This window comes from Pithys albifrons, chromosome 2, assembly GCF_047495875.1.
Source record: "Pithys albifrons albifrons isolate INPA30051 chromosome 2, PitAlb_v1, whole genome shotgun sequence".
In the NCBI taxonomy this organism is placed as follows: domain Eukaryota; kingdom Metazoa; phylum Chordata; class Aves; order Passeriformes; family Thamnophilidae; genus Pithys; species Pithys albifrons.
This window is the reverse complement of record NC_092459.1, coordinates 109,388,903-109,404,386: the sequence shown is the minus strand read 5'-3', so window position 1 is coordinate 109,404,386 and position 15,484 is coordinate 109,388,903. Positions and strand designations below refer to the sequence as shown.

The 15,484-nt window shown below is 49.5% G+C and overlaps 1 protein-coding gene across 2 annotated transcripts; it reads right to left on the bottom strand.

The window, feature by feature from the left end:
* Positions 1-320: 320 nt before the first annotated feature.
* CEP68 (centrosomal protein 68) lies at positions 321-9,213 on the bottom strand. Of its 2 annotated transcripts, none has more exons than XM_071548090.1 (7): positions 8,461-9,213; positions 5,756-6,178; positions 3,829-5,262; positions 2,574-2,696; positions 2,287-2,383; positions 1,300-1,455; positions 321-690 (listed from the first exon to the last, which is right to left on the bottom strand). In XM_071548090.1, exons 2-7 carry the CDS (start codon positions 6,134-6,136, stop codon positions 659-661), a joined length of 2,223 nt encoding a protein of 740 aa, XP_071404191.1. In that variant the 5' UTR covers positions 6,137-6,178; positions 8,461-9,213; the 3' UTR covers positions 321-658. The 2 variants fall into 2 exon arrangements, with proteins under 2 accessions (XP_071404191.1, XP_071404192.1); XM_071548091.1 differs by having other exon boundaries at positions 8,480-9,213.
* Positions 9,214-15,484: the final 6,271 nt, after the last annotated feature.

The following is a 15,484-nucleotide window of genomic DNA, read 5'->3' as shown; positions in this document are numbered from 1 at the left end:
GAAGGGAAACCAGCACAGCACCAACACAGCTACTGCTGCCAAAACAGGTACCACCAGGTTATACAGAACCTGGTTCTTCCCTGGCTGTACTTGCCTGTTCATTATTTAATTGAGATTCAGTATATTGGCTTTTTTGTGTTTATGGATAAGAAAATTGAAAGTTAAATAAGCTCTGCTTCAGCAGGGAGGGGTAAATATAAACAGACTTTCAGTTTGCTCCCAAGAACCAGAAGGAGTTGCTAATTCTTGGCTTCTGGCACCTATTTTTGACGAGCATAAACAAAACATGAGAACAGGGCTATTAAAATCACACAGCTTTACTTGGCAGGGACCTGCACGGCACACTATGGATTACTCAGTTAAAAAACCGTGTTCCTGATGTTCGGCTAACACACAGAACAGGCTACTTCAATAAAAAAAGGAGAGCTATGTTAAAAAAACAAACCAGGAAAAGGTCAGTTGTACATTCCTTACACACTGCAGCCATCCCAGCAGCTGAGCACCTGCTGTACAAGACACCTTTGTCAAGCCCTGGTACAAACCCACACCTGACATCAGCTGAGGTGGGCTCACTGAACACACATTTTGGCATCTCTGCAAGTGGTGATGGAGGTGGTTTGGTGCTTGCTGGAATTTGTCTCAGCCCTCTCAAGACTGGCTAACAAAGTCCAGGTCTGACAGAGGCAGCACCTGAAATAAAATGCAGTGTTTGTTACTGAGCTTTGGCTGCAGTTTAACAGAGAAACCCTAATGCTTTACTTCCCACAGTGTATATGGTACACCTGGGTATAGCTATCAATTAAAAAAAACCAAAAACAAACACTACTTAAGATTGCTCTTGTGAGAGGCTGGTACTCCTGAAACACTTACCTCTCCAGTTTTATTTGAAGGAAGATGGTCAACAAATCAGCAAACAAGTTTTTTAGCCTCTATTTTACACTTGCTTCCCTTTCCCACCGTTATATGGCAACTAGAGTGTTTCTGAGAAAACACAAAGCCTAAAAATACCCGTTCCTCATCTTCCCTCTGCTGTGCAAGGGATCTGGGGAGAGCAGCTGCCTGTACTACACTGCCATCTCCCCAGGCCTGACTGTGACCTCCCTGCCAGGTCCCTCCCAGGAGCTGCCTAGTTAAAAGATGACGAGGCATCCATTTTGAGGTCTCCCTTACTTTCTAAACATCAAATTCAAAGAAATAACAATAGCCCCTGATGTGGAGTGTTTTGCTAATTTAAGTGTTTCTTTTCCTATGCTTCCTTCCCTCCTCCCCCACTGGAGGCTGGTTTGCCTCCCTGCTTACCTACAGAGCAGCTGTTTGCTGCACCCTCCTTGTCCTCCACTTCGTCCTTGCCCTGCATGGGACCCACAGCAGCAAGAATGGACTCGTACAGGTGCTCTGCGTGGCTTTCAAGCTCTTCTGACTGTTTTGCAATCAAACCCAGCGTGTCTTTCAGAGCTGGAAAACAAAAACCCTGTGAATGGAGGTGGTAGTAATGTGATAACTCACTGTCTGTAAGAGTGGAGAGAGTTCTGGTCACCCAGGCAGAGCTTTTGAAGGAAATCGAGTGTTAGAAATCAATAATCTGATGTTCACCCCCATCCACATTGTGCTGCAGAGTTTGGAGAGGGTGGGAAGCGACTTAGGAGGCTCCAGGTTAATGAATATGCAGAAATAGGGGGCCCTAAGGGAAAACGCAGTGGGTAAGAAAGCCCATCTGTAACACAGCACTCAACCTCTAAAGCCCCTTTGGGGACTGCAGCTACAAGCCCACCCTTTAGAAATCCCTTGTGTAGGCTGCACCAAAGCACCAGAGTGACTGCTCCACACATGCCAGGGCACCAGCCAGGCTGGGCTGTGTCCCCACACTGGCTGCTGACACCAGCACAGGATGCACCAAGTACAACCAGAGTGCCAAAATCACCCCTTCCTGGGGTGGACAAAAGCATCTCCTCCCAGCTCCACCTACAGCCCACAGGGAGCTGGCCATGCTGCCATTGGGATCACCTGAAGGACCCCTAAGAGGCAAAAACATCCATCATCCTCGATGGATGGCATGGCCCAAGGCCTGGGTCAAGGCACAGTGCAGCCAAAGCACTCAGGAGTGAGTAATTCCTTCAAACCTGCAGTCACCTCACCTCCAAGTCTCAGCAGTAACTGCGGTGTAAAACCCTTTTCCTTCCAGCTGTTTACCCACCCCCAGACACATGGGGCCAGGGATTGTGGGGGCCAGATGCTATACCAGCATCACTGGCTGTGTCCATGCCCCACACAAGTGCTCCTCCTCACCTGGTGAATTTGATGCCATGCAGTCCAGGAGAGCTTCTCCCCTCTCCAACACACTCTCTGTCAGGCTCCGATGGTCAGCCACGTCCTTCCTGAACTCCTGGTAAGGAAAGGAGAAGAGCCGTGTCCCTTAGAAGGGTTTTTGGAAGAGACCCACCTTTGGCAGGTTGCCCAGGGAGCAGTTTCCCCCCAAAGCAGCTTCTCGGTGCTCCCAAGTTTGTCTTTGCAAACCCAATGCACCCTGGGTGCCTTGCATCCCATTGGAGAAGGGAAGCAAAGCCAACACCCACCAGGTAGCGGTGCAGGGACGCCGTCACGCTCCCGGCATCCCGCGAGGGGGGCACCCAGCTGCCGGTGACATCCGCCATGTCGTACAGCCAACGGATCAGCTCCTCCAGCTGGCAGCAAAACATCTACTTGACAAAGCATAAAAGAGATGTTATGGAGCACCTGCTGCAACAGAGATGGGGCAGGAACAGGTGAGCCAGCACTGGTTTGGAAACCACCTGCTCCCTGCTCTTTTCCAGCACACAAATATCCCTAAGACTGGGAAAACTAAAGGTCAACAGCAAAAAAGGCAAAAACCAAATTAAACTCCTAAAGAGCCACACCACTCACTGTGTGGCAAGAATTGAGGGTCATCATGAAATGCCTGCATGGAGAGATGCTGGAAGCTGGTAGAACCCAGGCTGAAAAGGAGCTTGGCCTCTACCACCTCCCAGCCTGAGAGGCACCCTCCTCCTCCTCACCAGAGCTGTGCAGTTAATTTGCAGTTGCTTTTCCCCAAGGCTTTGTCTCGTTCAATTAAGTGCTTTCATTTATTTTTAAAGTGTCTCGGTAAGGGATTATTTTTGTAAGATGTTGCATGAAACCCAAGGGGCCCTTGCTGGCACCAAAACCAGACTCAAGCCCTGCTCCTCTAGAGTCAGGGGTTTGCCACAAAGCTGAGCTGCTTTTCCCTGGCAATTTGGGGTGACAGATACAGGAAAGACTCTTTTAAATCAGCAGTTATTCCCATATAAGAGGAGGGGATGAGTTTGCAGCTATGTGCATTATAATCATTACTCTCCTGCAAACAGCCTAACATCACTTCCAAATTCATCCCAGCACTGGGGTGGGGAAGAAGATGGACAGGAAGGTGGGAAGCAACGCCTGCTGGCCAGGGGGCACAGCACTAGTAGCAGGATGGTCATGAAGCACCACTTGCCCAAAATATAAAAATTCACAAAATAATCAAGAAATTCCTCAGTTGCTCCAGCTCCTGCCCCTTCCCTGGTGCAGCAGCACTGCAGGATGGGGGGAAGCCGAGTGCCACATCTCCACCAAGCCTGCCCTGTGATACTGAGCCCCAGGAAAAGCAAGATGGGCTCTTGCTCCATCAGAAGGAATTATCTGCTCCAGTGATCCCCCCTGCATGAATTAGTACCAGCTGCCAGGCAGCACACATCATGCAGCACAGAAAGCCTCAATTAATTGTGCCATGAAGACAGGCACATTTCATGTAAGATCTTCCCATAATAAACTTTATTTCTGTTCTCAGCCTACCTTAACACACTGGACAAGGGACTCACTCTGCTGGCTCTTCTTCAGATGCCCCTGGATCTGTGGTTCATTTTGGTACATCTCATCCAATGTGTCCCTGAGACCAGTTGGTAAATGAAGCCCCCGGAGGGGATCCCTATGGATCCAGCCACATGATTCTGTGTTTTCCCAGCTGGGTTTTTGAAACCTGCAGGGTTGCCACCGTCCAGCATAACCCTCAGTATTCCCTCTTTTGTCCTTGCCACTCATTTCTCCAAAGGGAGCCGGTCTGGATGAAAGGGGCTGCCTGTGACGTGGCAGGTTATGGTGGTCATGCCCAGGCGTCCTTATAGTTAAGGAAAGATTGGACAAAAAATGAGCCAGACTTTCCAGCTCTTGCAGTCTCGGAGGCAGGGAAAGAAATTCTTCATCACCCTCCCACTCCCTCCTCAGGGGGAGCACACCTGTGATAGGTAAAAACATATCAGTGCTTTTTGCCTTCCCTGTGAGGTTTGGGAAAGGGCTCCCTCTGGAACACCAGCTTCTCCCATCCACAGCAGGGTGCCCAGGTGAACTTGGGCCAGCTGACTCCACGCTTACACCTCTAGCAAAACCTCTGGAAGGATGAGAGAAAGCACTACTTGCAAAGGACGCTTTGGCAATAGGTGATGGTTCATAGTACAATCCAGCTCCTGAAAGCCCTCTTTTTCCAGGCACTGGGGTGGAGAACCTCTCTGCAGAGGCCACGAACTCCCAACATCCATTTTCTCTGCTTCCCTGAGCCTGCCCACCTCGGCTGAGGATGCTGGTGGACCTCGATGTGCCCTCAGGAGAAGCAGAAAAGCTGTCCAGGCCTATTCCCGAGTCACGGAGGAAAGGCTCCGGCATCCTTCCCAGCTTGTACTTTGGCTTCACTGGATAAGCATAATTCAGCAAGTCCTCATATTCCTTGTGGGGGTTCCAGCGGGGCGAGCGGCGGTCCGGAGACGGGGGCAGTGAATCCGGGATGGCACAGGCCCAGTAATCAGCCTGGTCGGAGGAGACCTCCCGGATGTGCTCCATGGTGGCGTGGTAATCGAGCAGCGGCGCCCGCGTGGCCGTGCCTTCTGCTGCTCCCCGTCGGTACCACAGGTCCTGGGTGGCCATGGATGTCCCAGGAGAAGGGACATCCATGCTGGCTGGCAAACCTCCCGATGGCTCCTCGGAGAGGCCGTTGTCTCCCAAAGACAGAGCGGAAAGGCTCAATGCGGAGCGGCTCCGCAGGGCGCTCCGGGGGCTGGGGGGCGTTGGGGGCTGCAGGAGCTCTGGGGTGGAGGGAAACGAGGACTGGGCTCCCAGACTTTGTCTCTGATGGCCAGTGTGGGTGTCGTGGCAGCTGCCAGCAAGGACGTTCTCCTCTGCAGAGCTGTGGCGGCTGGGAGGGCTGGATGCCGGGTCCCAACAGTCCGATGCCTTCACCTGCTCAAGAACAGGGTGGAAAAGGAAAAGGAGAGAGAGATTCCCATAAAATGAAGTGAAGCATCCAGATAAAACGTGCCACGATACAGAGATAAAAGCCCAGCCCTGGAGCTGCCATGAGCTGAGGCTGGAAGTGGAGCTCTGTCCTGTCTGTGGGACGGTCTGCAGCTGCTCAGAGCCCAGAGTGGGGCTTGTTTTTAAGGAAAGGCATCTCAAGGGCTTGGGAAGCTGCACAAGTCATCTGACAGCAAGAGGCATTTATTTAAGGAGCACTGCCCTGAGTGACTTTCCAGCTCTGCAGTTGCAATACAGGAATGGAAACAACAGGCCTACGACCTTCCCCACCACACATCCCAGCCTGGGTGGGGGTGGGCACACTCTCTGGGCTGGAAAAGATGGAAAGCCCTTGCTAGGACAGCCCTGACAAACAAGTCCCCACCTCGCCTGGGACCTCTCAGTGGTGCAGTAACAACTGTACACACAACCCTCTCACCTGCTGTTCTTCTGAGGAGAGGGACCAGTGGCTGACACCACGAGGCACATCACCGCCATCAGCACCTCTATAAATCAGCATCCCTTTCTCTGAGAGGTTTGCTCTTGCTCTGGGAAATCCAGGTGCAGATGCTGAAGACATTTCTGAGTGGCAGCTGGAGCCTCTCCAAGTAACACCAGTGGCCAAGTGACTGTGTCTGCTCATTGCCACATCCATCCCTTGTGGGCTGGGCTGGGCTTCCTCTGCCCCTGAAAGCCGGTGCAGGCTCTCTGTCAGCTCTGGGCAGTCCACCTCCACCTCTGTGCAGTCCCAATTACCATCATCCTCAGCATTCCTGCTCAGAGAGGCTTCAGAAAGGGATTTTCCCACGTCCACAGCCATCAGGACAGAACTTCTGCAAGATGACACCAAGCCTCGGGCTCTCTGGAATACACAGCACACAAGTAATGGCAACTCGCAGTCCCACCTCGTCTCCAAGGCAAGTAAAGAAACTGGGTTTCCCTAACAATGAAGGGCTCAAGCATGATCTGGCCCAGACCCCAAAATTCATAAAGTAGCATCTCAATGTGTGAAGTGGGACAGAGGAAAGAGCAAACACTCCCCTCTCAGCAGCGTTTTCTGGTTTTGAGGATGTGACACACAAGGAAAACCTAACGAAAGCCCTGGCCATGCTGAGCACAAAGCCAGGCTTTACACCTTGCTGGCACAGTGCAACCAGAGCCCTGAATTAATGACCAATCTCACCAACACTTTGTGCACTGTGAGGTCACTGGGCTCAAATGAGACATCATTAACTAGGACATAAAGCACTCGTGAGCATGGCTGAGCCCTGAAGGCTGGTGGTGTGGAGAGTTGAGGAGTTTTTAAAGATACAAACTCAAAAGTTTGAAATTGAAGCCACTTGGAAGCAAGTAGTAGATATAAAAAGTCAGAGGGGGAAGTAAAAGGCTGTAAAACTCAAACCTGCAGCTTCTACCTCAATTCATGAAATGAACTCTGTAAAACTAATTAATGAAGTACTTTCTCAGCTGATGACGTTTTTCAGCATGCTGTACAGCCAAGCCCAGTGCATCAGCTGCAAAACCTTCCAGCCTAAGATATTCCACTCAAAGCCTGAGCCTTGGATGCTCAGCCACCCTCCTTGCTCCCCACACTGGGCTTGAGTGAGCTGCAGGACAACCCGTAAGCCAAATCAATGAGACCCAAACAGCCTCTTCCAGCAATTCCAGCCCAAACCAGGCTGCTGGCAGTAGGAAAACACCAGCAGAGTGGTTTTGCTGGGACTCACCCACCCAGTGCCAATGGAGAAGCCATAAGGGAGCACCAACAGCAAACTTAACTACAAAGAAATATATTTATAAAAAAAAAGGAAGAAAGAAAGAATTCCTAAACAATACTTGGAAGTGGGAGACAAGCTGATACTCACTCACTTCCTCCCTCCCTCCCTCCCTCAGCTCTTTTGTCACAAGTTTTGTGATCCACCCCTCCGACAAGCGGGGTTTTCCCACGGGCAGAGCCCAGGCACGGGAACAAAGAGCGGCGGGAGACGCGCCGAGTCTCCCCGGGAGACCAAATCCCCAGCACAGACACAGCCCGGGGCCGGCTCCGCAGCTGGTGCCCCTTTCCCAAGGGCCTGCCCCCTTCCCAAGGGCTAAATTCAGCACGGCAGCAGCTGCGGAGGGGACGAGCCTGAGCCCTCCACGCCAGCCCTGTCCCTCAGCCCACACCTGGAATCCCCCCGGATTGCTTAATCGCTACCAAACACAACCCCGCGCACATCATATTATCATAAACCGACAGCATCGCTCTCTTTTTGCCCTCGAAAGGTTTTATATCCAAACAAAGAGGCGTGGTCACTGCAATGAATGTAATCAATAAACCCAGCCCTGCTGCGGGTAGTGAGTTAAATACATATATTTATATTTGTAAAAGAAATAAGAGCTTAGCAATGCACGAAAGCAGCCTTTAGAGTGCATGTGCAGTAATTAACAACCAACCTCAGTACCACTTTATTTTTAAAATAAAGATTCTCTAAAAAGATGCCACTTTAAATTTAGAGTGATGCTGAACACCTTTCCCTCCATCAGCTTTAGTGGCTTGAGTCAGATGTCAGCCCAGTAGTTTTTACTACAGAAACCATGATCTTAAATCTGAAAAGCATGTGTTAAGCAACATAAAATAAATCCTAGAGGTCACGACCCATCTGTTATTTTTGTAACAGTGTGGAGGAGGCCAAAGGTTGAATATTCTGAACTTAAGATCACTTGTTATCCTCTGGAGGCAGCAGGCAGTGATTCACATTTCTGTGATGCCACTGGTCTTTAAAAAAAAAAAAAAAGAGCAAGTGCTGGTTCACAGGTTCATTAAATCTCCCGAAGCTAATTGGAAGCTAAAGAGAAACCAGGATACCTGCCAGTACACACGGGTGAGAGTAAATCTGCTTATTCCAGGATTTGTAAAGGTATTTAAAGGGACACCAGGGATCGCACTGCATTTTCCAAAGTCTCTAATTCAGGCAGCTGATTTCAATTAACTTCAGGGGGAGCTGGATACCCAACCCCACCTGGAGCGACCGAGACGGGGATGTCACATCCCACACGCAGAACAATCAGGCGAAAAGTCGCATGGAACAACAAAGTGAAAATGCTACTGCCATTAAGTGCAACTCCCAGCTACACAAAGAACTAGAAAATAAAGTTTCTCACCCTTTTCCAACAAACTCACAAAAATTCAATGGTGGCGACGCATCACGACCAACCCTCAGTGCAGGAAGAAACGATCCCAAATCCTCGAGCAGGAACGAAGAGGGACGCACGACCACAGCTTTAGGCACGATGGAGACTTTCCACTGGCCTCAAAACCATGGGAAAACAGCCAAAAATCCCAGCTACACCCAACGCTCCATTGTCTCAGCAGCGGCACAGAAACAGGACCCGCGGGCGGGATTTTAGGGCACAGATGAAGAACAAGCGTCTGTTTCATTCATTTCAACGGGGAAGGTCCGCAGGGATCTCTTCTGAAAAGCAATCCCTGACCTTTTTCACGCCCTCAGGAGGGCCCTGCCCGGCGGACAAGGAGGGCTCTATCCCATGGAGCGGCTCCTACCCGACTCCTGGAATTCAGCGAGCGCAGCGATGCCGATGGAATGTCCGCCTGCCGCCAGCTCCGCTCTGGCTGGGGCGCATTCCGGGGGGTTGTTCTGGGGGAAAAGCCCACACCGCTCCGGCCTCTCGGGCCCGCGGGATCCGCGCTTTGGGATTTTCCGCTCCTTTCCTCTCTGCCCGAAAATCCTTTCCGCGGCTGGGGGAAAAAAGGGCAAAACCCGGCAATTAACTAAAAAGACAAGGGATAAAGGCGAAGAAGCCGAGGAGGCAGCGCCCCTCGGGGTGCCGTGCGCCGCTGGACCCCGGGATTCCCACGGAAAGGTCTCCCGGAGCCGCCGGGATACCCTCGGCACCCCCCCCGGCCACGCCCCGGCCCGCACTCACCGAGCGGCGCCCGCGCCCCGCCCCCTCCGCGCGCGCAGCCAATGGGAGCGACGCATCGCCTCAGCGCGCGGGGCCCTGTGGCCCGACAGCCAATGGGAGCGGAGCGTGACGATGCCACGCCCCCCGCCCCGTACTGACCTCGGCGTGGGAGGGGCGGGGCCAGAGCGCTCAGGCCACGCCTCTGTACACTCAGGCCACGCCCCCTCTCCGGCCACGTCCCACCCTGATCCCGCTCCAAGCCCCGCTCCCGCTCCCGCTCCCGATCACGCTCCCGCTCCCGGCCCCCTTGCCACCGAGGGCCTGAGAAGCGCCTCCCACGACGCCCTTGAGGAGCTTGTCTCAGCTCCGGGGTGTTTTCTCCTACCCCGTATATTGACCTTCCCGGGTGTTTCCGCGCTGCTCCTTTGGTGGGAATCCACTAAAACTGGCGCTGCGCGAGCCACGATTGTCCGTGTCAAGGAGAATGGACCCCGGCATCCTCCAAGCACAGCTACGGGAGTTCGGCCCGGTGCAAGACCTCCCTCCAATGTAGCGGAGGAACCTCCCCCGGGGTCTGTCTGTCCCAGCGATGATCCCTGTGGGATGCTGTCCATGCCCTGTCCTTGGGGCAGCTTTCTGGGCAGATCCTCGTGCCACAATCTGAAGCAGGATGCTCTGGGGTTTGTGTCTGGTCAGATCCTTCTTTGGTGGATGGACCAGGCATATCCCGACATACTCCCATATCCCAGAGAAAATACAAACCTTTCCCCTTGCTGGTGACCATAGGCTAGTCCTGGGTTTTGTCCGTGTCACCTGCTCCAGGAGCTTATTTTCTGGATAACACTGAGATTTCTCACAGTTCAGTTATCAGATAAACCACTTTATAGGTATCATTGTTCCCAGCTTTAGGCCAGGAAGGACCAAAGAGACAACTCGAGTTTGCCCATCAATTTGGCAGCAGGGTGAGGGCACCACCATGGTTATCCCAAGTCCTTGCTTGTCCTGGAGCTTTGGTCTGCTGGCCACACTCGAGAACATGCCCTGCAGCATGTTCCAGCTCTGCCACCCCTGTGTTATGGTCCAGAGTCTCAGTGGCTGTGACCTGGGTTTGTTCTGCTGTGCAAAACAGAGCCAGCCCCGTTTACATCTTGGAGGATTTTGCTTTTTCTCCCTAGAGAAACACAGTGGGAATATCTTTTTCAGGGAGAGCTGTAACGCTGCGCTGCGACACGGTGGGCGCTCTCAAAAGAACTCACAGTCAAGAAAATTCCCAGAACGCCTCTGTTCCTGTGTAATACTTCTATATTTGGGGTGTCTTTGATGAACATTACAGCAGCTCTTCCGGCGGGCTGCACATCCCTCTGCCTCGGACGCAACACTGTTGAGAGCCGGCTTTTTGTTGGAATTCGCACAGGCAAAGCCCCTGAGAAAGAAAAGCCTTTAAAATGTTGTTTATTGCCTATTTTCCAGGGAGCCAGTAGAGGCCGTGCCGACTGCAGAGGAGTGGGAAGGCGGAAGCACACACGGATGGGTCGTGATTCATCCCCAGGCTCCGCTGTTTTTAGCCGGGTTTAAATTACTCGCAAGCTGCCGGACATTGTTCTGGGAGCTGAATAGCACCCGGCTGCGGTCTCGGCCCCGGCAGGAAAGGTTCGTGTCCTGTTCCGCCCCCGATCAAACGAGTGCCAGGATGTCTGCAAGATCAGCCAGAGGAGCCACAAAATCTTTTCCCTTTCTTTGGGCTCACGCTGAGTGGGTGTCAATAAACAAGGGGGTGAATCAACTGGTGATCTAAAGGAGAAGTTATTGAAAAAAATCAGGGAAACAATACCGATTTTCTTCTGCTGGCACCTGGCCCTCTTTGTTAGGAACTTTGCTGAAGAGAAACGGGTGTATTTGATCTATAATACAGAGTCAAATGAGACAAACTGTTGCTGGAGTGGGTCCAGAGAAGAGCAACAAGGCTGGTGAAGGGACTGGAGCACAAGTTCTGTGGGGAGAGGCTGAGGGAGCTGGGGGTGGTTAGCCTGGAGAAGAGGAGGCTCAGAGGTGACCTCATCACTGTCTAGAACTACCTGAAGGGAAGTTCTAGCCAGGTGGGGGTTGATCTCTTCTCCCAGGCACTCAGCAATAGGACAAGGGGGCACGGGCTCAAGCTCTGCCAGGGGAAATTGAAGTCAGATATCAGAAAAAAATTCTTTCCAGAGAGAGTAATCAGGCATTGGAATGGGCTGCCCAGAGAAGTGGTGGATTCCCCATGCCTGGAGGTTTTTAAACTGAGATTGGACATGGCACTGAGTGCCATGATCTGGTAAATGGACTGGAGTTGGACCAAGGGTTGGACTTGATGATCTCTGAAATCTTTTCCAACCCAATCGATTCTATGATTCCGTGATTCTATGAAACTCCCACCCAAAGTCACTCAAGGCTGGCAAAGACTAGCATGGATATTTTCTTGCTGATTTGAGATCTTAGGATTCTTTATGACTTGGGTTTTTCTAGAAAAGACAAATGATTTCTCTGCATCTGTGGATGCAACAATTCAGTAGTAATCCCCATAACTGTGATGTGAAGCTGAGCTTCCTTATGATGGTCAGATTTGAAAGCAGTGTATTTCTATTTCTGGTATATGAAAAACTACCTACTTGGTGGGAATATCCATGGCTTTTGTATGGAACTGGATCCATCATGAACACCAGCTGGCAGTATCTAGAGTTTTAATGTGTGCATAACTGGTGACCTGCTGTTATCCAGAGTTTCTGACCCATCAGTTTGTTATTTCTTTCTGCCTTGAATGGTTTCATGCTACAAAGCCACACAGCCAACACTGCCATGAAACCTGAAGCCTGGAGGTGCACCATATGTTCTTGCACAGCATCTGCAGTATCTTCATCATCAAATTGCAGTCTCACAATTCAAATGTTTGGAATGGATGAAATGTCAGCAAATCCAGAGCTTGGACCAAACCCATTTGAGAGCACTGAGAGAAGTATTAATTTGTCTTTGTACAAACTGCTCAGGACTCTGCTCTGCCTAACCCTGCTCTGAAAGGTGTTTTCAGGTGTTTGTCCTTCTCTTCTTGAGGCTAACAAGACTTTTCAGGATTTCCTCATCTTTGACCATTCTCCTTGTTCTTCTCTTGAATCTCACTCTTTGGGTCCCATTTCTTTGAAGCTCAACACTGGCCCAGAACTCCAGCATGGGCTTGTCTATGACTAGGCAGAACTGGAATGTTAGTCCAGGCTTACACACCCTAGTGTAGTATCTGCCATATTCCCAGCATGGGGCATGTACTTCTGCTTCTGACTGCCCATAACTTCCTGATCCTGCTCCTTAACCTAACACTTCCCACCACTATTAGTGCAGTTAATTACTCTTATCTAGATTAATTCTTTCCAGCCTCTGTTTCCCAGAATCTCTGTCAATTTTTCTGATGTTGCTATGAATTTCAGCCCTATGCTTTTCCATTTTCCCAGACCTTCTTCTCCAGGTAGGACCTGCAGATTCTCCCTGTTCCAGTATTCGTGTCACTAATCAGCTACTTATGGTCCTGGAGCTACAGTAGGCTCCTGAGGAATCCAGTAATTCAGCTGGACACCTGCTCTAGTAATGTCTAAATTAAGCAGGTTCAAACTCAGCCATGTTGCTTTAGCTTCTTTATAAAGTCATAAGAAGAATCACCAAAAGTCTCAATCTTTCCATCACTCTTCTAGATCATCATGGCACCTACTGAACTATTATTGAATATTTCCCCCAAAAAGGTAGCTGCTTTTTCTTCATGACTTGGCAGAAGCCCCTAAATACATGACTTAAGCACATCCGTGGTAGCTGACAAATGAAACATGTAAGGCAGGATAAATGAAAAACAGAGAGAAAACTAGAGTGACATGTATTTCAGTGTCAACACAGAAGTGCAGAGCAATGAACCCCAGTGGCAGCAGCTGAGCAGTTTGAGTTATTTACTACTTGGTTGCTTAGCTGGACTGCGAGGCACAATTTAGCCCAAGAGAAAGGTCAAACAGAACTTGCACTTCTCCTTTCTGGCCACACGATGTACCCATCACACCGCGAACAGCCTGGCCAGACCACCAGCAACAGCAGAGCAGCCACAAAGGGAGGTGTTTCAGGGGGTTGTACTCTCTCAAAGCATCTCCTTACCTCTATCCAGGCCCTCTAAAACACTCCCACAGCTGCAGCTCAGGGCTGGGTGCCATGGTGCAGAGGGAGGTGAATGGGATGGAGTTGGTGTGGTCCAGATGCTCTGCCTTTCCTCTTGCAGAAAGGTGACACCTTGTGTAAGAAATAGGAGCCAGATGGTCAAGAGGTGGTGGCAGCTTTTGTTCAGTATGAATTATAATGGGCAAGGAATAATTGGAATTTTACTTATGAAATGTGAGATTTTACTGCTGCTTTTGGTGGGGAGTCTGAGTGATTTCTTTTTCATTGTAATTGCTGGAATGTCTTGGCCCTTTGTTACTTGTATGTTGTCCTAAGCAGAACCAAGAGGCTCCTCAAAACCAGAGCTGGGATCTGCAGGATCCAGTTGTCAGCAGAGATTTGTAAAAGAAATATTAGGATTGGTACAAGTGAAAATCTGTTTATGTAGGCATAAGAAGAGATAGCAGGGCGGGAGCAGGGGGTAAGAACAGCTTGATTTTATAACAAACACCATTCCCAGCAAAAAATTTAGACTAATAATTTGAGCCACTGCTAAGACCACAGCATATACAAGACATTTGAGGGAGACCCTCCTCTCTGACAACAGGAGGATGGCAGCATATCACATCTTCCATTACTCCTCCTGGCAGCCAGCCAGCAGAGGATCACTACAAAACAAAGATTCTTAAAGGTTATTAAAGAACTGTCCCAGAACTGGGAAGTTTAGTGACAGCCATTATCCTTTGTGGTGTATGTTGCACACAAGTGATCGTGGCCAAGGCTCAACAAAACCATGTCTTGTTGCTTGTGAGTGTGAATGAAATCTCTGAGGGAATCAGTGCAGGCAGGTAAAATCAGTTTAAAATGTAAGTAAATACCATATTCCCCTTCTAATACTCTCTTTAATGCTCATAATGGGGACATAGCAGAGATGTGACTTTCAACAAATGTACATATTTTAAAGGTGACCAGTTAGTGCAGCTGTGTCACCTCCAACCATATATTTCACAGCAGAACAAAATGGTATTGTCTTCCATTCAACTAACTCACAAAGCACTTCCCTATAATTATATCTATCTTAATCAGACAAACTGGGCATTAAAAAAAAGGACTAATCTGCTCCTTGGCCATAATTGGATTTCCTCTGCAAATATTAAGTTACAACAATAGCAGCTACTTTTGTAATAAATTTACTTTTAAATGCTTTTCTTCATGTGAACTAGAAGAATGTGAATTGCCTGCCTAGGAATCCTTAGAAGGAAGAAGTGAGGAGCATTTTCACAAAACCCTCTTCCTCTTTAAAAAAAATAGATGAAAATTAAGAAACAGGTGACCAGATTTGTAGGTGGTGGTAGAAAACCAGAATAAAATAATTAGAGTTTAATTAGAACTTATTCCAACTTTTATCTTTTTATTGAAATATCATAGGAAACTTTATTTTTCCATAATAAGGCCCATCTAGCACTAACAATGTCTAGCTGGAGTCAGCGGGGATTGTCTAAGGCTTAACTCAGTTCTCACTAAAGACAAGCAATCATTCCATATTTTCCAGGGGTCCCATAAAGCTTCATGAGTTTCAAATGGCAAGTCACTACAGCTCTGACAAACCACCACTCACCTCAGATTTCAGAAAACCTGTATGTAAAGCTGACATTTGAATGGCTTGAGGCTGTGGCTCCAGAGAACATCTTGTTCCAGCATTCCTCCAGATACCCCTTGGGGGTCAGCTAGGAAGTGAGAAGCTGAAAACACAACCATGGAGTCAGACATGCTTTCTGGAAGCCACCACATTGATGGTTTTGTAAAATTCACAAACTAGGACGTAACACTAGTCATAAATTGTAAGTCATATGTGAGGAGGTCCTCGAAATACTCATTTCTTCTGGTGCTTGCAATTCTTGCAAATTTTGCATCCTTGTTTATTGGTTCTGGGACCAGAGTTTAATGCTTGAAACTATCCAAACTACACTTCCATAGTACATGTTTTCTAGGGGATTTGTGATGTTATGTGTGTGCATCTCAGGACAAAATCCACACTGTGGAGATGTATAAGCTCTTAATGGAACAGATGCATCAAACTCACTTTGACAGCAAACCCAGGCCC

Bases quoted from the DNA above. Each gene is read 5' to 3' on its own strand.
- CEP68 (XM_071548090.1), bottom strand. From the start codon at position 6,136: ATGGCTGTGGACGTGGGAAAATCCCTTTCTGAAGCCTCTCTGAGCAGG. The intron at 5,263-5,755 runs GTGAGAGGGTTG...GTTCTTGAGCAG, and splicing joins TCTCCTCAGAAGAACAGCAG to GTGAAGGCATCGGACTGTTG. The intron at 691-1,299 runs GTAAGCAGGGAG...ATTTTATTTCAG, and splicing joins AGCAAACAGCTGCTCTGTAG to GTGCTGCCTCTGTCAGACCT.